At 41.7% G+C, this 21,474-nt stretch overlaps 1 protein-coding gene across 15 annotated transcripts in view; it reads right to left on the reverse strand.

The window, feature by feature from the left end:
* LOC115138586 (MAP/microtubule affinity-regulating kinase 3-like) overlaps positions 1-21,474 on the reverse strand; it is a 48,839-nt gene that overhangs the window by 24,348 nt on the left and 3,017 nt on the right. For all 15 annotated transcript variants that reach the window (XR_003864970.2, XM_029675580.2, XM_029675578.2 and 12 more), the window contains exons 4-6: positions 9,842-9,890; positions 4,773-4,838; positions 394-464 (exon numbers count right to left, since the gene is read on the reverse strand). Coding sequence is in view for 14 of the 15 variants with exons in the window: in XM_029675580.2 (XP_029531440.1) it covers positions 394-464; positions 4,773-4,838; positions 9,842-9,890 (186 nt within the window). In the remaining variant the exon portion in view is untranslated. The remainder of the gene's footprint in view (positions 1-393; positions 465-4,772; positions 4,839-9,841; positions 9,891-21,474) is intronic.

Below are 21,474 nucleotides of genomic sequence, written 5' to 3' on the forward strand. Positions count from 1 at the left end.
AGTGTAGACATGAAGCTTGGAGAAAACTGAGTCTCCTCTTCCTGTGTGAGCATCTGCTCGAGGTTTATCAGAGCTCCCAATGAAACTCTGCAGTAAGATGAACCTGCGGTCAGACCAGGGAAGTAGTTAGCTATAGCCTCGACATTGCTGAGTGTGCCTGCCTATCCTCCCACTGCAGAGCGCTGTGTGGAGGCAGCACATCCCCAGTGTATCACTGACAGTGGGAGAGAGATAAGCGATGAGGGCAGCTCTGTGTTTTGCCATTTCTCATAACTTTACAGTAACAGCAGACTATCCTGGGTGGTTTAGGACACTGACCAGTGAGGAATCGGCAGGCAGACAGGCAAGGCAGGGTGAGAATCCAGCACACTGCGGGTAAAGTCCTGTACCTACCTGTCTAAATTTAGCCCTGGCCTCTTTTTCCTTCATCCTTCCGTGTGCAACAAGGTAGTCGAAGACCTCTCCTGCAAGAGAAAGAAGATAACAGTAAGGATATTAAATTGAAGGCTGTGTATTTCAAAGGGAAAACGGTACGAAAACACTTTGTACATCAAATAAGGTCAAGGTTTAGAGCAGGGCTGTTCAATTCCGGTTCTGGAGGGCCAAAATACTTCCGTGTCTTGTTTCTACCTGGTAGTTAATGGCACACACCTGGTGTCCCAAGTCTGAATTAAACCCTTATTAGGAGAGGATGAAAATCAGAAGTGTTTCGGCCCTCCAGGACTGACATTGAACAGCCCTAGTTTAGAGAATAATCCAAATCAAATCAAGAACTACTTTAAAACACAGTATGAGGAGGATGTGAACCTAACTGTTCCTCACGCCTACAGAGAGACACAGAACTCTAATTCCTTTACTGTAGTACTGTCCTGAAGGCACAAGCTTCTGAGTATGGCAACAACATCAGATGCTTTCTTCAGCCCACGCAGCTGTGTTGTGTTCTCTCAAACCCGTCCATGCTAAAACGTGACACAGCTCTCTCGTGTGCTAACAGCAGCTGAGAGGTTAGGGGGTGAGAAGGGGGGGGGGGGTCCAGCATTAACAACTTGCCCCATAAAACCTTTTGTTCTGCATCCCCGAAACCCTCCCACACACAATCAGTGTTGATCTGCGGTGGCAGCAAGTGAGCTTGTGTGCGAAAGAGCGAGCTTGTAGGCCTATGTGCGCAAAAGAGAGTCACCAGTGCCCTCCAACTCTGCTCTAAATGCAGGACGTGTCAACACACATTTCAGATTTCCTAGAAGTAGGTTGCCAATGGCCACTGTTGCAATGTACTGAATATGATATATTTCCTGTAGGGCTGACCCCGTTTTGTTGAATGGTCGTTTGTTTGGTCAATAGGCTTTTGGTTGACTGAGATTTCTTTAGTCGGGAAGTAGTACATAAAAACATTTTTAAAAATGTTCATGGTGTACAAGACACCTGTCTAATTGGCACCTGCCTGAGTGGACTAATCCATTATAGAGGCCGTGGGGATGGCACAGTCCATGACTCTAAGACATGTGCTACTGAAATTGTATATGGTTATATTACGTTGGAACAATGGTGCAACACTAATAAAAATAATATTTTATAACAGATGTGCGCTTTCTCCCGCGTTGGATAGCAGTCGCTGTCAGTGGTTCTGAAACACATCAGTGCACTGTTGGCGCCTAGACCATGTTGCTTTGTGCATAATAGCAAAGTTAACCAGCGTATTGGTGTTGAGAACAATGCTGTGGAGGCAGAAGCAGAATGAGGAGATGAGAAAAACAGCCTTTTGACTTAATTGTAGCCTAACTGTTAAATGTGCCTGACTTTCTAAATCATCAATATATCTACAGAAATAAGACAGATCCTGCTTCTGTTGCCTGTTTGTTTAATAGCCTACTGATTCCATGAGCACCAAACCCCACACAACATGTCGGATAAGCAATTTCACAAATTCGTCTGTTTGCTATACTGTAAAAGGCTTTATCTTGTTTTTCGTTAGAACAGCCTGTCGGGTATTATTTATCATTTATTTAGTGTTACTTACACTGTTCCAAATGGTCAGAAAAATATTTATAATAACCCTCCTTTTTCTTGATTTCATTATTATTGTGACTATTATTGTTATGATTATCATTGTTATAATAGTAAGTCATGTCATTATCATTAGTAGGCTTAGTATAGCTGCATCGCATAACCGCCATTGAGCTGTAGGCCTAAGAGCGCATCCTGTTTAGTCTTAATACGGAAACTTACTTTGGTCTATCTATAACTTACAGTACTGTAACAATCAATCATTCATTCATTAATGTCATCACACAGCATGAGTCATTCATGATTTGAAATGCAATCAAGCATTGACCCTTGAATAATTAGCGTGAACAATAAATAAACCGTTCCATTTTGCTGTAATAAAGACTTTACAAAAAAAAAAGTTGTTTACATTGTTCCAAACAGTCAGAGAAATTATATTGTAATCTAACAGAACCTGTTTGGCACACATAATATGCACGGAGCGCTTGCTCCTTACCTTACGAGCTAAACTACTTCTATGCTCGCATCGAGGCAAATAACACTGAAACATGCATGAGAGCACCAGCTGTACCGGAACACTGTGTGATCACCCTCTTCGCAGCCGATGTGAGGAAGACCTTTAGACAGGTCAACATTTACAAGGCAGCTGGGCCAGACTGATTACCAGGACGTGTACTGCAAGCATGCGCTGACCAACTGTATTCACTGACATTTTCAACATCTCCCTGTCCGAGTCTGTAATACCAACATGTTTTAAGCAGACTACCATAGTGCCTGTGCCCAAGAACACTAAGGTAACCTGCCTAAATGACTACCAACCCGTATCACTCATGTCTGTAGCCAAGAAGTGCTTTGAAAGGCTGGTCATGGCTCACATCAACACCATCATCCCAGAAACTCTAGACCCACTCCAATTTGCATACCGCCCCAACAGATCCACAGATGATGCAGTCTCCATTGCACTCCACACTGCCCTTTCCCACCTGGACAAAAGGAACACCTATGTGAGAATGCTATTCATTGACTACAGCTCAGCGTTCAACACCATAGTGCCCTCAAAGCTCATCAATAAGCCAAGGACCCTGGGACTAAACACCTCCCTCTGCAACTGGATCCTGGACTTCCTGACGGGCCGACCTTGGTGGTAAGGGTAATAATGACAATTACAACAATACTGAATGAACACTTATTTTAACTTAATATAATACATTAATAAAAATAAATTTAACCTCAAATAAATAATGAAACATGTTCAATTTGGTTCAAATAATGCAAAAACAAAGTGTTGGAGAAGTAAAAGTGCAATATGTGCCATGTAAAAAAGCTAACGTTTGAGTTCCTTGCTCAGAACAGGAGAACATATGAAAGTTGGTGGTTCCTTTTAACATGAGACTTCAATATTCCAAGGTAAGAGGTTTTAGATTGTGGTTAATATAGTATTTATTTCTCTCTATACCATTTGTATTTCATATACCTTTGACTATTGGATGTTCTTATAGGCTATAGCTAGTATTGCCAGTGTAACAGTATAGCTTCCGTCCCTCTCATCGCCCCTACCTGGGCTCGAACTAGGAATACATCGACAACAGCCACAATCAAAGCAGCGTTACCCATCGCTCCACAAAAGCCGCGGCCCTTGCAGAGCAAGGAGAATAACTACTCCAAGTCTCAGAGCGAGTGACGTTTGAAACGCTGTTAGCGCGCACCCCACTAACTAGCTAGCCATTTCACATCGGTTACACCAGCCATTAGGCTGATAGGCTTGAAGTCATAAACAGCGCTGTGCTTGCGAAGAGCTGCTGGTAAAAATCACAAAAGTGCTGTTTGAATGAATGATTACGAGCCTGCTGCTGCCTACCATTGCTCAGTCAGACTGCTCTATCAAATCATAGACTTAATTATAACACACAGTTAACATAACACACAGAAATACGAGCCTTTGGTCATTAATATGGTTGAATCCGGAAACTATCATTTCAAAAACAAAACGTTTATTATTTCAGTGAAATACGGAACAGTTCGGTATTTTATCTAATGGGTGGCATCCCTAAGTCTAAATATTCTTGTTACATTGAACAACCTTCAATGTTATGTCATAATTACGTACAATTCTGGCAAATTAGTTCGCAATGAGCCAGGCTGCCCAAACTGCATATACCCTGACTCTGCGTGCAATGAACGCAAGAGAAGTGACACAATTTCACCTTAATATTGCCTGCTAACCTGGATTTCTTTTAGCTAAATATGCAGGTTTAAAAATATATACTTGATATGTATTGATTTTAAGAAAGGCTGTAATTATGTTGCAGCTTTAGCAGCACGAACAGCGCAATAACCACTGTGGTGGTCGCTGCAGCAGGGAGGAGAGAGTGACAATGGATGCTAGTCACACAGTCACTCACTGTCATTTTTTTTAACACATCAAGTCTGAGCCCGGCTCGGCACAATCAAATCAATTGCGGTCAGACTCCCTCTAGTCATGCGTGTCTTAATTATTTAATCAAACAGTGCACTTAACGCATCAGACAAGCTCAGTGAATATACTGTAGTTGATTTGATTAAACACATAGGATTTGTCTACATATGGAAAAATACACTTGTGAAAATGTAGACCAATCGATGGGTCGATAGAACCGAGATGACTCTCAGTCGACCATGGTTTCTTTCAGTCGGGGACAGCCCTAGTTTCCTGTATGGCTCTTCACCATGCCCTATGCCATCACAGCAGTTACGGAGGCTGAGAAGCCGAGGCATAACATACTACTCACCTCCACTGGCATACTCCATCACCAGGTACAGCGTCCTCTCTGTCTCGATCACCTCAAACAGCTTGACTATGTAGAAAAGAGAAAGATCTGTCCTTGAATTCAGGCCCACACTCAAAAACAATTAAGAATGTCATCTTTCTGGCTCAACTGTGTAAAAATGGGTGTCCTGGATAGCTGACGGCATTGTCAGGGACCAGCGGTGTAAATGGATCCTGGTAAGAGAGAGACTCTGTACGCCCGACACTGAACTGCTTTCTGTGTCACTGTGACCCTACTACCTGCCCCGTGAGTTCCCCCAATTGTTTGTTACCGTTGTGTACATTCAACCTAAAGCTAATAGAACAAAGGCATCAGAGATGATTTATAATCTGTCACAGAAACTGGAATCCATCTCCCCGATGCACCCAAATTTATTTTAGGTGATGTTAACAACTGTACCTTGCAAAGTCCTGCGCACATACCACCAGTATGTGAAATGTCACTATAGGAAAAATAGGACTCTTGACTTGTGCTATGGGACAATACCAAATGCACTTTCTGCCACCACCAGACCACCCCTGGGGACATCAGACCACAATGTGGTCTACCTCAGGCCAACCTACTGTCAGCTCCTGGAGAGGGAGAAACCCAGTTAAAACTGTCCAGATCTGGAATGACAAGGGTATCACTTGTCTCCAGGGGTGTTTTGACTGTACTATGTGGGAGGTATTTGGTCTCCAGGGGTGTTTTGACTGTACTATGTGGGAGGTATTTGGTCTCCAGGGGTGTTTTGACTGTACTATGTGGGAGGTATTTGAGGACAGCAGCTCTGATCTTGATGAACTCACAGATGTTGTTTCAGACTATGTAATCTGAGTCAGTTGTGCCTATTAAAACCTGTCAAATCTTCCCCAACAATAAGCCTTGGGTATCAAAACATCTAAAATCACTACTTGATAGGAAGAAGGCAGATTATGCCAAGGGTGATAGACAGGCTTTAAGAGATGTACAATGTGAGATCAAAAGACAGATACAGTGGGGCAAAAAAGTATTTAGTCAGCCACCAATTGTGCAAGTTCTCCCACTTAAAAAGATGAGGCCTGTAATTTTCATCATAGGTACACTTCAACTATGACAGACAAAATGAGATTTTAAAAAATCCAGAAAATCACATTGTAGGATTTTTAATGAATTTATTTGCAAATTATGGTGGAAAATAAGTATTTGGTCAATAACAAAAGTTTCTCTCAGTACTTTGCCCCACTGTACTGGTGAACAAGGAGGCATTCAAGCAAAGGGTGGAGAGGACCCCTCTCCTCAGGAAACGCAAGCGTGGCCTGGCCAAGGGATTAAATCGATGGCTAGTGCCCCCCACATAGGCAGGGGGAAAACCAGTGCTGACCATGGGAGATGTTTTCTTCTCAAGATTTGAATCAGACAACTTTGTGTTGGAGGTAAAACAAACGGAAGCACCATTACAAATGTTTGAGAGAGTTGTTAAACAGTCTGATGTTATAAAGTTGTTCAGGGGATGTAACACAGACAAAAGCCCAAGCCCAGACAAAATAAGTGGACATGTGTTGAATGACTTACCGCCCTGTCGCCTTGACATCCTTAGTAATGAAATTCCTTGAGAAACTTGTGGAAAGTCATATTCTCAGCATCACCCAGAAGCTTCTCGACCCATTTCAGTTTGCCTATCAACCTAGCAGAGGAGTTGATGATGCCATTCTTACTCTCCTTAACATGGTCTATAGACATCTAGAGGATGCCAAATCCCATGTTAGGGTTCTGTTTGTTGACTTTTCTTCAGCGTTCAACACAATCCAGCCCTACATTCTGGCACAGAGACTCATTCAGGACTTCTCCTTAGATGGGGGGCTGGTTTTGGGGGCTGTTGGGACTTCCTGAGCCAACGCTCACAGCGAGTCAAAATTAGGTCCCCATGTGTCGGACATACGCAATAGCAACATAGGCTCTCCTCAGGGATGTGTTTTGTCCCTACTCCTGTACACTAATAGTTGTACTAGTTCCCATCCTGACAGACACCTCGTTAAGTTCACTGATGACACTGCCTTGATCAGCTTGTTGCATGATGACGAGGAACATCATGGCCCGGTCCTAAATGGCTTTGTAGAGTGGTGTGACGAATCACACTTGGTCCTCAATACCATCAAGACCAAAGAGATGTGCATAGATTTCAGGAAGTGTACAACACCTCTGCAACATCGATCAGTGGTCAGAATATAGAGATTGTAGAGGAATACAAATATCTGGGTGTCCTCTTGGACAATAAGCTTCAGTGGAGTAAATGTACAGACCTGATCTACAAAGAGCCAACAGAGACTGTACTTTCTCAAAAAGCTGGGATCTTTTAATGTAGACTGTACTATACTGACTCTGTTTTACAAATATTTAATTGAGAGTATTTTAACTTTTTGTATTGTTTGTTGGTTTGGCAATGCCACTGTCAGCCAGAGAAATATGCTGAGAAGGATTATCACCACAGCAAGCAAGGTACTTGGAGTCAAACAGACAGGCCTGGATGAGATCTTTAAGGTCAGGGCCCTCCGCAAGGCTCACAAAATCATTTTAGACCCAAGCCACCCCCTGTACCCGGACTTTGAATTACTCACCTCTGGGCGCAGGTATAGGGCACCCCTCAGCAGGAAAAATAGAACTAGACAATCATTTGTGCCAGGTGTGATATCCCTCCTAAATAGCTTGGGCTAATGTTCCTATCGACTCAGTAAGGCCAGCAGGCTAGTCTTTAATTATTATTATTTTTTAAAGTTTATTGGTATGTAACTGTTAAGAAAGTTGTATTGTCAATTCTGTTTTGTATTTAAACTGATCTTTAAAACGTGTACATGACACTACAACAACAACATTTCCCCATGCGGACAACAAAGTCAGTAAGTAAGAAAGATGGTTCTAGGGAGTTTATGTTCCTCAGTATCCAGAGCAAACGATCGTAGTTTAGAGCAAGGAATCCAGTTTACAATCATTCACATGTTCTACTGCTGATACAGTTGAAGTCAGAAGTTTACATACACTTAGGTTGGAGCTCAACAAATTTCTTGTTAACTAACTATAGTTTTGGCAAGTCGGTTAGGACATCTACTTTGTGCATGATACAAGTAATTTTTCCAACAATTATTTACAGACAGATTATTTCACTTATAATTCACTGTATCACAATTCCAGTGGGTCAGAAGTTTACATATACTAAGTTGACTGTGCCTTTAAACAGCTTGGAAAATTCCAGAAAATTATGTCATGGCTTTAGAAGCTTCTGATAGGCTAATTTACATCATTTGAGTCAATTGGAGGTGTACCTGTGGATGTATTTCAAGGTCTACCTTCAAACTCAGCTTGACATCATGGGAAAATCAAAAGAAATCAGCCAAGACCTCAGAATTTTTTTTTGTAGACCTCCACAAGTCTGGTTCATCCTTGGGAGCTATTTTCAAATGCCTGAAGGTACCACGTTCATCTGTACAAACATTAGTACGCAAGTATAAACAACATGGGACCACGCAGCTGTCAGAACGCGTCTCCTTCCTGAGTGGTATGTCTCCTATAGATGAACGTACTTTGATGTGAAAAGTGCAAATCAATCCGAGAACAACAGCAGCAACAGCTACCTTGTGAAGATGCTGGAGGAAACCGGTACAAAAGTATCTATATCCACAGTAAAAACGAGTCCTATATCGACATAACCGGAAAGGCCGCTCAGCAAGAAAGAAGCCACTGCTCCAAAACAGCCATAAAAAAGCCAGACTACTGTTTTCAACTGCACATGGGGACAAAGATCGTACTTTTTGGAGAAATGTCCTTTGGTCTGATCAAACAAAAATAGAACTGTTTGGCTATAACGACCATCGTTATGTTTGGAGGGAAAAGGGGGAGGCTTACAAGCCGAAGAACACCATCCCAACCGTGAAGCACGGGGGTGGCAGCATCATGTTGTGGGGGTGCTTTGCTGCAGGAGGGACTGGTACACTTTACAATATAGATGGCATCATGAGTGACGAAAATGATGTGGATATATTGAAGCAACATCTCAAGTCAAAGCTTGGTCGCAAATGGCTCTTCCAAATGGACAATGACCCCAAACATACTTCCAAAGTTGTGGCAAAATGGCTTAAGGACAACCAAGTCAAGGTATTGGAGTGGCCATCACAAAGCCCTGACCTCAATCCCATAGAAAATTTGTGGCAGAACTGATAGTGTGTGCGAGCACGTGACCTACAAACCTGACTCAGTTACACCAGCTCTGTCAGGAGGAATGGGCCAAAATTCACCCAACTTAATGTGGGAAGCTTGTGGAAGGCTACCCAAAACGATTGACCCAAGTGAAACAATTTAAAGGCAATGCTACCAAAAGTACTACTTGGGCGTATGCAAACTTCTGACCCACTGGGAATGTGATGAAAGAAGCTGAAATAAATCACTCTACTATTATTCTGACATTTCACATTCTTAAAATAAAGTGGTGATTCTAAATGACCAAAGACAGGGAATTTTTACTCTGATTAAATGTCAGGGATTGTGAAAAACTGAATTTAAATGTATTTGGCTAAGGTGTAAGTAAACTTCCGACTTCAACTGTAGCCTTGAAGAGCCTGAGGAAACTGAATAAATGTATTTCTCATTTCCTTTGATCACTCCTACAACTAACCTCTCCACTCCCTCATCTTAGAATGGTGCGTGTGTTGCTGCATACACTCTCTGGCCTACCATTTCTCACATGTGGGCATATTATACAGGGAACTCGTGCTTATTGGGTATACAGTGTAAAATCAGCCTCCCTGCAGTCTTTTCAGTGAGCTGATCTAACAGTCTCTGGATGAGTGGCTGAGAGCTCCATGGCTATATATAGTGGAGGTGGGATGGAGAAGAGGCTCCCTCTCGCTCTTTTAAATGGTTATCATTGCACATTTAATTATAACCACATTTGAGCAGAGGAAATCATGACGTACGCGGGGTACAAAATTAAACGCAATTAACAACGTATCCTGTCTCCATCTGTAAGGTGGTGTGTAGTGTATGGTATTGTGTGGTGTATGTGTGTGTGTTCTGCTTACCTATATTTGGGTGGTTTAAAATCTTCATTATTCTTACTTCTCTGAAGAGCTGCAGGGAGAGAAAATGTATTAATTGTTCGGTGTTGGACTGGATGTGTCAGAAAAGAGACAGTAGGGAACTGTTAGAGGTGGAATTTTATTTATTTATATCTATCTAGATCTATATACAGTGCCTTGCGAAAGTATTCGGCCCCCTTGAACTTTGCGACCTTTTGCCACATTTCAGGCTTCAAACATAAAGATATAAAACTGTATTTTTTTGTGAAGAATCAACAACAAGTGGGACACAAAGTGTAATTTTGCACGCCTAATTTTTCAGTTTTTGATTTGTTAAAAAAGTTTGAAATATCCAATAAATGTCGTTCCACTTCATGATTGTGTCCCACTTGTTGTTGATTCTTCACAAAAAAAATACAGTTTTATATCTTTATGTTTGAAGCCTGAAATGTGGCAAAAGGTCGCAAAGTTCAAGGGGGCCGAATACTTTCGCAAGGCACTGTATCTATATCTATATCTATATATATATATATCTATATATATATATATACACACAGTGGGGAGAACAAGTATTTGATACACTGCCGATTTTGCAGGTTTTCATACTTACAAAGCATGTAGAGGTCTGTAATTTTTTATCATAGGTACACTTCAACTGTGAGAGACGGAATCTAAAAATCCAGAAAATCGCATTGTATGATTTATAAGTAATTAATTAGCATTTTATTGCATGACATAAGTATTTGATCACCTACCAACCAGTAGGTGATCTGTTTGAACTCGTTACCTGTATAAAAGACACCTGTCCACACACTCAATCAAACAGACTCCAACCTCTCCACAATGGCCAAGACCAGAGAGCTGTGTAAAGACATCAGGGATAAAATTGTAGACCTGCACAAGGTAGGGATGGGCTACAGGACAATAGGCAAGCAGCGTGGTGAGAAGGCAACAACTGTTGGCGCAATTATTAGAAAATGGAAGAAGTTCAAAATGACGGTCAATCACCCTCGGTCTGGGGCTCCATGCAAGATCTCACCTTGTGGGGCATCAATGATCATGAGGAAAGTGAGGGATCAGCCCAGAACTACACGGCAGGACCTGGTCAATGACCTGAAGAGAGCTGGGACCACAGTCTCAAAGAAAACCATTAGTAACACACTACGCCATCATGGATTAAAATCTTGCAGCGCACGCAAGGTCCCCCTGCTCAAGCCAGCGCATGTCCAGGCCCGTCTGAAGTTTGCCAATGACCATCTGGAGGATCCAGAGGAGGAATAGGAGAAGGTCATGTGGTCTGATGAGTCAAAAATAGAGCTTTTTGGTCTAAACTCCACTCGCCGTGTTTGGAAGAAGAAGGATGAGTACAACCCCAAGAACACCATCCCAACCGTGAAGCATGGAGGTGGAAACATCCTTCTTTGGGGATGCTTTTCTGCAAAGGGGACAGGACGACTGTACCGTATTGAGGGGAGGATGATGGGGCCATGTATCGCGGGAGCTGAAAGTCCGTATTGCCCAGTGACAGCCCCGAAACCTGAAGGATCTGGAGGTCTGTATGGAGGAGTGGGCCCAAACCCCTGCTGCAGTGTGTGCAAACCTGGTCAAGAACTACAGGCAACGTATGATCTCTGTAATTGCAAACAGGTTTCTGTACCAAATATTAAGTTCTGCTTTCCTGATGTATCAAATACTTATGTCATGCAATAAAATGCAAATTAATTACTTAAAAATCACACAATGTCTCTCACAGTTGAAGTGTACCTATGATAAAAATTACAGACCTCTACATGCTTTGTAAGTTGGAAAACCTGCAAAATCGTCAGTGTATCAAATACTTGTTCTCCACACTATATATATCTATCTCACACACACACATACACTGAAAAATATATAAATACAACAATTTCAAAGATTTTACTGAGCTACAGCTCATATAAGGAAATCAGTCAATTTAAATAATGAATTAGGCCCTAATCTATGGATTTCACATGACTGGGAATACAGATATGCATCTGTTGGTCACAGATACCGTAAAGAGTAGGGGCGTGGATCAGAAAACCTGTTCCTGTTGTGACCACCATTTGCCTCATACATCTCCTTCACAGAGATGATCTGGCTGTTGATTGTGGATCGTTGTCCCACTGCTCTTCAATGGCTGTGAGAAGTTACTGGATATTGGAGGGAACTGGAACATGCTGTCGTAGACCTCGATCCAGAGCATCCCAAACATGCTCAATGGGTGACATGTCTAGTAAGTATGCAGGCCACGGAAGAACTGGGACTTTTTCAACTTCTAGGAATTGTGTACAGATCCTTGCGACATGCTGAAACATGAGGTGATGGCGGTGGATCAATGGCACGACAATGGGCCTCAGGATCTCGTCACAGTATCGCTGTTCATTCAAATTGCCATCGATAAAATGCAATTGTGTTCGTTGTGTAACTTATGCCTTCCCATACCATAACCCCACCATGGGGCACTCAGTTCACAACGTTGACATCAGCAAATCACACACCCACATGATGCCATATACGTACGTGGTCTGCGGCTGTGCGGCCAGTTGGACGTACTGCCAAATTCTCTAAAACGCAGTTGGAGGCAGCTTATGGTATTGAAATTAACATTAAATTCTCTGGCAACAGCTCTGGTGGACATTCTTGCAGTCAGCATGCTATTGCACCCTCTCTCACTCAAAACTTGCGACACCTGTGGCATTGTGTTGTGACAAAATTTCACATTTTAGAGATCCCTTTTATTGTCCCCAGCACAAGGTGTACCTGTGTCTTGATATGCCACACCTGTCAGATAAACTAATTTGTGCACAACATTTGAGAGAAATAAGCTTTTTGTGCATATGGAACATTTCTGGGATATTTTATTTCAGCTCATGGGATCAACACTTTACATTTGACATTTTTCTTCAGTCTATATGCTTTATATGTCTTAAATAATACAATAGTCACTTCCACATACCGAGTGATATTGTTGGGGAATGTTACTATTAGTTAACATGCAATATTTTGTACTAATAATGACCTATATTAACTGAGTGACTATGACATATGATAACCAACTAATACCCAGGGTCGATCAGGCTTTACAAAAACTGGATGATACTAACACTTACAGTAGTAGTAGTAGTAGTAAGAAAGGCAACATGTAGGAAAGACAGTTGACTGACATAGGAAGAAAAGCTCACTGACACGTGATGACAGACACTGATGTGGTTTTCGCTTAAAGAGCAGTTCTCTGAGAAAATGTTTCTCTGCCCAAATATTTCCCAAGCACTAGTCTGGTTTTTACAAACATCTAGAATACATTGTTGTGCTATTAAAGAAGTTGAAGTGAAGTTCCGATTATTGTCCTCGCCTATCTTTCAGAACCTTAGACTTTACCGGTATCAACGTTATTTGAGCAAGACACCTGCACACACAGAAACAAGACAAATGCCCCATAACCATTAGAGAGTGATCTGAGTTGTGTCAGAGCCAAAAATGCTCTTTAGTGTTCAATCTCAATGGGAATAAAATAACTAAGTGCTATTTATTATTGATCCTCCTTTACGACAGCTCACTGTGCTCCCATCCCCCCTTCCGCCCATAAAATAATAAAAGTCATCTATATTTAAAAGAGCAGGAGCCGTGCCTGATGCTGTGCCATGTACTGGCCTTTCTAGCTTCTACTGTGCCTCCTGGCATTACCCAATACAAGGTGCTGCAGCAGTCAATGCATAGGAGGAAATATATCACCATGTCTGGAACATACAGCTTAATGCCATCCTAACTGTTCACGCATCAAGAAACACAGACACGACACGCTCTATTCTGGGGAAGCCAGGATGTTTGGAGGATGACAGACCAGGGTAGTGTTCACATTGAAACCCAACCTGAACATCGTTCATCTCCAAGTCTCTCAACTGAATAGTATGATTTCCGGTTTAGCTAAAATACTAAAGGGTTAATTAAACTTCAACAGAAAAACACTCTGAACACGATAGTAACAAACAAGCGTAGATTCGACTTGGTTCTTCCTTGCTAGGGGAAGAGAAGTCTTAGCCTTGGCTTGAGGTCTAGCCCACTTTCATTACACTCTTCCCATTATACCCCTCTACCCATTTTTATAGCAAAATATTCTCAGAGTGCTGCGTAAACATAGAGAAATAAGTGTTGTATTTGCATTTATTAGGGATCCCCATTAGAGCTACTCTTCCTGGGGTCCAAACACATTAAGGCACCTACATCACACAAAACAAAAAGATAAAACAGTACATGATATAACATTATTACACCACGACAATACAACATGTATAACACCACCGCAAAGTGTCAGATCTGGAGGAAACCTGGCACCATCCCTCCGGTGAAGCATGGTGGTGGCAGCATCATGGTGTGGGGATGTTTTTCAGGGACTGGGAGACTAGTCAGGATCGAGGGAATGATGAACGGAGCAAAGTACAGAGAGATCCTTGATGAAAACTTGCTCCAGAGTGCTCAGAGCCTCAGACTGGGGCGAAGATTCACCTTCCAACAGGACAACGACCCTAAGCACACAGCCAAGACAATGCAGAAGTGGCTTTGGGACAAGTCTCAATGTCCTTGAGCGGCTCAGCCAGAGCCCGGACTTTAACCCGATCTAACATCTCTGGAGAGACCTGAAAATAGCTGTGCAGCAACCCTCCCCATACAACCTGACAGAGCTTGAGAGGATCTGCAGAGAAGAATGGGGGAAATCCCCAAATACAGGTGTGCCAAGCTTGTAGTGTCATATCCAAGAAGCCTCAAGGTTGTAATCGCTGCCAAATGTGCTTCAACAAAGTACTGAGTAAACGGTCTGAATAACTAATACATTTTTTGCTTTGTCATTATTGGGTATTGTGTGTAGATTGATGAGGGATAAAAAAAAAACATTTAATACATTTTAGGATAAGGCTGTTAGGTAACAAAATCTGGAAAAAGTCAAGGGGTCTGAATCATTTCCAAATGCACTGTACCTGATGTGGAGTAGAGTTCCATGTAGTCATGGCTCTATGTAGTACTGTGCGCCTCCCATAGTCTGTTCTGGACCATTTCCCATGTCATGGATAGGCAGGCAGGCAGACAGACTTATCATTGTTTCGTAAAAAACTGAGTTCCCCTATGTGTGGTTGCTGGATGGGTTTCGTGGTGTTCTCTAGAGAAAACCATAGGGAATAGACAACACTATCCTTACAGCAGTATTGACAGGCTTATGTAGTGATAAAGAGTGGAACTGGTCAGTTCTTGCACACACACACACACAAACAGACCACATGGGAACCACCAGGCTAAGGCACCATAACAAAACATCACAATAGACACAACACTTCTATGTAGATTATGTTGCCAACAATCCAGGCTTACCAGTAAGGCTGGGAATTGTCAGGGACCTCACTATACCATATTATCACAATACTTCAGTTTCAATACGATATGTATTGCATTTCTCACGATTCTATATCTATTGCAATTCGATATTGTGATTTTATTACATTTCGATGTTCCAAACATATTGCTCACCATATGTCTTCTGCAGAGGGACAAGAGAAAATGAGTTTTGGTCAGTCATGGAATTAAAAGTGCTGAAAACAAATGGGCTCCCTATTTAAAAAGAAGATGGCGAACAATCTATGAAGGACAAATACTGGAGTTTTGGTGCAGGTACAGCCAGTCAAAAACAATATTGCAATATTGTCAAAACTATACGACAGGGTAGCCTAGTGGTTAGAGTGTTGGACTAGTAACCGAAAGGTTGCAAGTTCGAATCCCCGAGCTGACAAGGTACAAATCTGTTGTTCTGCCCCTGAACAGGCAGTTAACCCACTGTTCCTAGGCCGTCATTGAAAATAAGAATTTGTTCTTAACTGACTTGCCTAGTAAAATAAAGGTAAAATTCAAATAAAAAAATACAATATAGTGTCATAAACTATGGATTTTTTCCCCCATCACTACTTACCAGTGCACTAATATATGGATCAGTAACCTTTACTTATGCTACAAGGCTAATTGTCACAGCAGGTCCCATTTAAGCAGTCAGTTCGACATTTATTTGTGAGCACTGCTTCTGCTCTCATTAGCCTATACTGAACTTAAAACAGGTTTAGTGCTGCTCTGTGGTAACTTTATGAGAAGGGAGTAGGAGAGCAGTAGAAGAAGAGGCCACACCACACCAGACTCCAAACATCTGAAAATCAACTGTTTACATTTAATCAAAGGCTTTGGCCATTTCCCTAACCTTTGCCCTCTAAACTGGGCAACAACAGCCTGGCCTGGTCATGTGACCTTCAGTGAAGAGGGAGTGAGTTAGGGAGGAATGGAGGTGAAAAGATTACAATGAGCTTGTCACGGTGTGAGCTCTTCCAAACTATTAAAAACAGAGGATGAAAACAAAGATTTTGGCTTAAGACTATTTTTTTATTTACTGTCCCAATAACAGAACCACGCACATTTTGCAGTCTCCTCTTCTCAGTGTACCTGGACCTCTTAGATTTGTTGGTGCTGAAGAGGTAGAGTTCATTTTGTTCACAAATCATCGCATAAGTCAGACAAGGGGATTTCAATAGGCAAAGGCAACATTTAAAGAAGATATTGATAGCTTTGTAATACTAAAAATGAGTTACATCAAGTACCCAACACAACATGACTATTCCTAGGGGCTATTACTAAATTGTTAACAGATGCTCCATGTGTTGTGTGTTTCCAACAAGCCACCTCATAAAGAGCCTCATGATTCAGATAGGGCTCAATGAAATTTGTTTTAATCAAATCACATTTTATCGGTCACATGCGCTGAATAAAACAGGTGTAGACCTTACCTTGAAATGCTTACTTACGAGCCCTTAACCAACAACGCAGTTCAAGAAATAAGAGTTTAGTAAAAACATTTACTAAAAACATTTACTAAATAAACTAAAGCAAAAAATACAATAAAAAGTAACACAATAATAGTAACACAATGGGGGAACCGGCACCGATTCAATGTGTGGGGGTACAGGTTAGTCGAGGTCATTTGTACATGTAGGTAGGGGTAAAGTGACTATGCATAGAAAATAAACAGCGAGTCACAGCAGTGTGAAAAAACAGAGTCAAAGTAAATAGCTCAGGTGACCATTTGATTAATTGTTCAGCAGTCTTGTGGCTTGGGGGTAGAAGCTGTTAAGGAAACTTTTGGACCTAGAATTGGCGCTCCGGAACCGCTTGCCGTGGGGTAGCAGAGAGAACAGTCTATGACTTGTGTGACTGGAGTCTTTGACCATTTCTGGGGCCTTTCTCTGACACTGCCTAGTAGATACAGTTGCAGTCGGAAGTTCACATACACATACATGCTGATCAGACCGGACACGTCGCAAAATAAATTTAGAAATCCATGTTATTCAATTATTGCACCCACACTGCTCGTGATCGCCAACGAGTGTCTGCGATGCCAAGGGCTAAAATAGAAGTCCTTTCTATTTCTGACGCAGATCGCGTTGAAAGTCCTGCCTCTCCCATCTCCTCATTGGTTTATAGAAGCAGGTACCCACGTGCCATCTCCTCATTGGTCATACCCACGTGGGTGATTGAAAGACGAACTGTTTTGCCGGTCGTCATGGTAATACTATGAAAGTTTAGATGCGATCACCATATAAGTTCAAAGATGAAAAAGCCTGGAAGGAGGAGAGATGACAAGAAACGATTCAGTTGACTGTGTGGATTAATTGTCAGAGTAGAGGTCCTTGTGCATTTCAGGTAAAATAACAACTCAATGTTTATATCTCAGAACAAATTAGCTAGCACCAGCAAGCTAGCTAAATAGGACACATCAGTTTAGCAAGTGCAAACTAACTAGCTAAATTGCCATACATGTTTAATGCTTTTCGACCTGTCGCCAAATGAATGTAATTGTTTCAGAGTTTGTTTTGACATTTTCACCTGCGTGTCGTGATCGCGTTTGGTGCAGGGGGACAAAATAAATGTATGCACGATAGCGCATGCGCACAGCCGGATTGGGTTCCGTATTAGGTTGGAGTCAAAACTCATTTTTCAACCATTCTACAAATTTCTTGTTAATTAACTATAGTTTTGGCAAGTCGGTTAGGACATCAACTTTGTGCATGACAACTAATTTTTCCAACAATTGTTTACAGACAGACTCACTGTATCACAATTCCAGTGGGTCAGAAGTTTACATACACTAAGTTGACTGTGCCTTTAAACAGCTTGGAAGATTCCAGATGATGCCATGGCTTTAAAAGCTTCTGATAGGCTAATTGACATAATTTGAGTCAATTGGAGGTGTACCTGTGAATGTATTTCAAGGCCAATCTTTAAACTCAGTGCCTCTTTGCTTGACATCATGGGAAAATCAAAAGAAATCAGCCAAGACCTCAGAAAAAAATTGTAGACCTTCACAACTCTGGTTTAGTTTAGTTTATTTTATTTTATTTTTACAGGGACAGTGCACATTAATCAACGTTTCAGTAAAAGTGCCGGTTTTAGCTAGCCGGCTAATTTTCAACCGCAGTCCCTGGGCAGGTTATTAAAAACAATTACAATATAGACAATAGCACCATAGGACAAGCAAGACATAGCATACAGACAGAGCAACATAGAACAAAAAGCAGCAAGACAAAATTCATAAAAGCAACAAAGTGTTTCCACACCTCACAAGCTACAGACAACAGACAACATGGAAAGCGGCAACACACAGCTTGGGACCATGTTCACAAATCTGATTGACCTTTAGCCAGGTCTTCAAGCATTTTGTGAAAGTGTGATATGTGGTGCAGTTATGTGTGTCTGATGGCAGTGTATTCCAGACATGGGAAGCTCTCACAGAGAATGCAGATTTACTAAAGGTGCTTTTCCTTAGGGGAACTATACAGTCACCTCTCATGGCAGACCTTGTGGATCTGCTGCCATATGTCTGGGTTTTCTGTTTAACAAAAATATTGAGTGGAGGGGGAGCCAGGCCATTAAGGATCTTGAATACAAGACATGCGTCGGTGTATTGCACAAGATTTTCCCAACTCAAGAGCTCATGCTTTCTAAGGATGTGACAATGATGATGGCTATTGGGCTTCCTATCAAGCACTTTGAGAGCCTGTTTGTAGACAGACTGAATAGGTTTTAATGTTGTACAGCAAGCTTGGGCCCAACTAGTCAAGCTGTATGTTAAGTGGGGGAGTATCATAGATTTGAAGTACAGTTTTGCTACCTCTGTAGTCAAACAATTTCGTATAAATCGGAAATTAGCTAGATTGAATTTAGTTATTTGAATTACCTTTTTCACATGCTTTTTAAAAGAGAGGTTGGAATCAAGTATCCTTAGGAGTAATTTCTAAATGCCTGAAGGTACCACATTCATCTGTACAAACAATAGTACGCAAGTATAAACACCATAGGACCACGCAGCTGTCATACCGCTCAGGAAGGAGACACATTCTGTCTCCTAGAGATGAACGTACTTTTGTGTGAAAAGTGCAAATCAATCATCGATGCACTAACTGATGTATATTATCCGTGTCGCCGTTTAGCCACGACTCGGTGAAACATGATATTATAGTTTTTAATATTCAGTTGGTAGGATAGTCGCGAACGGATATCCAGTTTATTTTCCAGTGATTGCATGTTGGCCAATAGAACGGATGGTAGAGGTGGGTTACCCACTTGCCGACAAATTCTAACAAGGCACCCTGATCGCCACCCCCTGTATTTCTGTATTTTCTTCACACGAATGACAGGGATTTGGGCCTGGTCTCGGAGAAACATTTTATCCTTCACATTGGGTGAGTAATGGCTGTTCTGATATCCATAAGCTATTTTTGTTTATATGAGACGGTAGCAGCAGCATTATGTACAAAATAAGTTACAAACAATGCAAAAAACCCCACAAAATAACAGTTGGTTAAAAGCCCGTAAAACGGCAGCCATCCCCTCTGGCGCCATTGTAAGATATTTTTGTAATCTTTGCACGCTTCTGTTCTCCGTTTTGTTTTTACAGGTTTTCAACAAAATTGGATGTTCAAAGTCCACAAAAATGCTTAAACCACATCAGGAGACCACTTTTGAGGTCTGGAAAAGTCTACGAAATTTAGATTTTTGGGTGTAGTTACCCTTTATTTCAAGTACGCACCAGCCAGTGACCGTTGTTTGGTTAATGATGTTTCTGTAGCGCTCATGTGATTGCAGTTTGCAAAACAAACGGCCATTGGATTGATGCAAATAATCATATCATTCTGCCAGGTAGGGATAGGCCACTTTGTAGTTAACATTTCATTGAGAAGGTTTTTGGGAAAGACTTTCTATCTCTACCAGAAGGTCATCATTAGCATCATTAAAAAAAATGTAGAAATACATACACACACAGGGGCATTCCTGTGCTGTTTCAAAAAGTTGCAGGACAAAGACGAATCACTGATGCATTTTGTCTTATTACTAACATGGGCAAATTAACGAATTTTTGAATAAATTCAATATATTTATACTGAATAAAAATATAAACGCAACACGTAAAGTGTTCTTCCCATGTTTCATGAGCTGAAAAAAAAGAAGAAAAAAAAAGAAAAATTCACAGAAATGTTCCATACGCACGAAAAGCTTATTTATCTCAAATTATGTGCACAAATGTGTTTACATTTTTCCTTTGCCAATATAATCCATCCACCTGACAGGTGGGGCATAAGCAAGGAGCTGATTAAACAGCATGATCATTACACAGGTGCACCTTGTGCTGGGGACAATAAAAGGCCACTTTAAAATGTGCAGTTTTGTCACACAACACAATTCCACAGATGTCCCAAGTTTTGAGGGAGTGTGCAATTGGCATACTGACTGCAGGAATGTCCACCTCAGAGCACAGGACCTCCACATCCGGCTTCTTCACCTGCGGGATGTCGGAGGAGGGGTGGGTTGATGAGAAGTATTTCTGTCTGTAATAAAGCCCTTTTTATGGGGAAACTCATTCTGATTGGCTGGGCCTGGCTCCCCAGTGAGTGGGCCTATGCTCTCCCAGGCGAACCAATGGTTGCGCCCCTGCCCAGTCATGTGAAATCCACAGATTAGGGCCTAATTAATTTCTTTAAATTGACTGATTTCCTTATATGAACTGTAACTCAGGAAAATCTTTGAAATTGCTGCATGTTGAGGTTATATTTTTGTTCAGTGGTTGATTTCCTACTGAAGTTCTATACATTTTTTACATTGTTGAATTCCATTTTAATGTCTGGATTCCGTGATTCTGTCCACAACGCTGATTTTATAGGGCCCTACTCAGAGTTTCTGTTGACTTAGCACAGCCTATGTCAAAGGACCTGTCTTTAAATACAAAGCACCGAATCAATGGTGCTTTGGAAAAACAGATGGAAACTACAGCTAAGCAGCGAGTGAGAGAGATGCTTACTCGGAGTCTCAGTGGGGCAGGCAGAATACCAACGACCACCCCAGCACCCTGGGTAAGCCCTGGTCATGCTCTATGTCTGTCTGTCAAACCCTGCCTGCTGCAGCACATCAGTCATATCAATAATGCCCTCTGACTGGCAAAAACCACCACCAGGGCACAGGCACAAAACTACACAGGTCAGTGGTTACACAGCCACGATAAAAAATGATCTAGTTTGCCACACAACCTCAATAAGTGT

The sequence above is a fragment of the Oncorhynchus nerka genome, linkage group LG12 (genome assembly GCF_034236695.1).
Source record: "Oncorhynchus nerka isolate Pitt River linkage group LG12, Oner_Uvic_2.0, whole genome shotgun sequence".
Taxonomy (NCBI): domain Eukaryota; kingdom Metazoa; phylum Chordata; class Actinopteri; order Salmoniformes; family Salmonidae; genus Oncorhynchus; species Oncorhynchus nerka.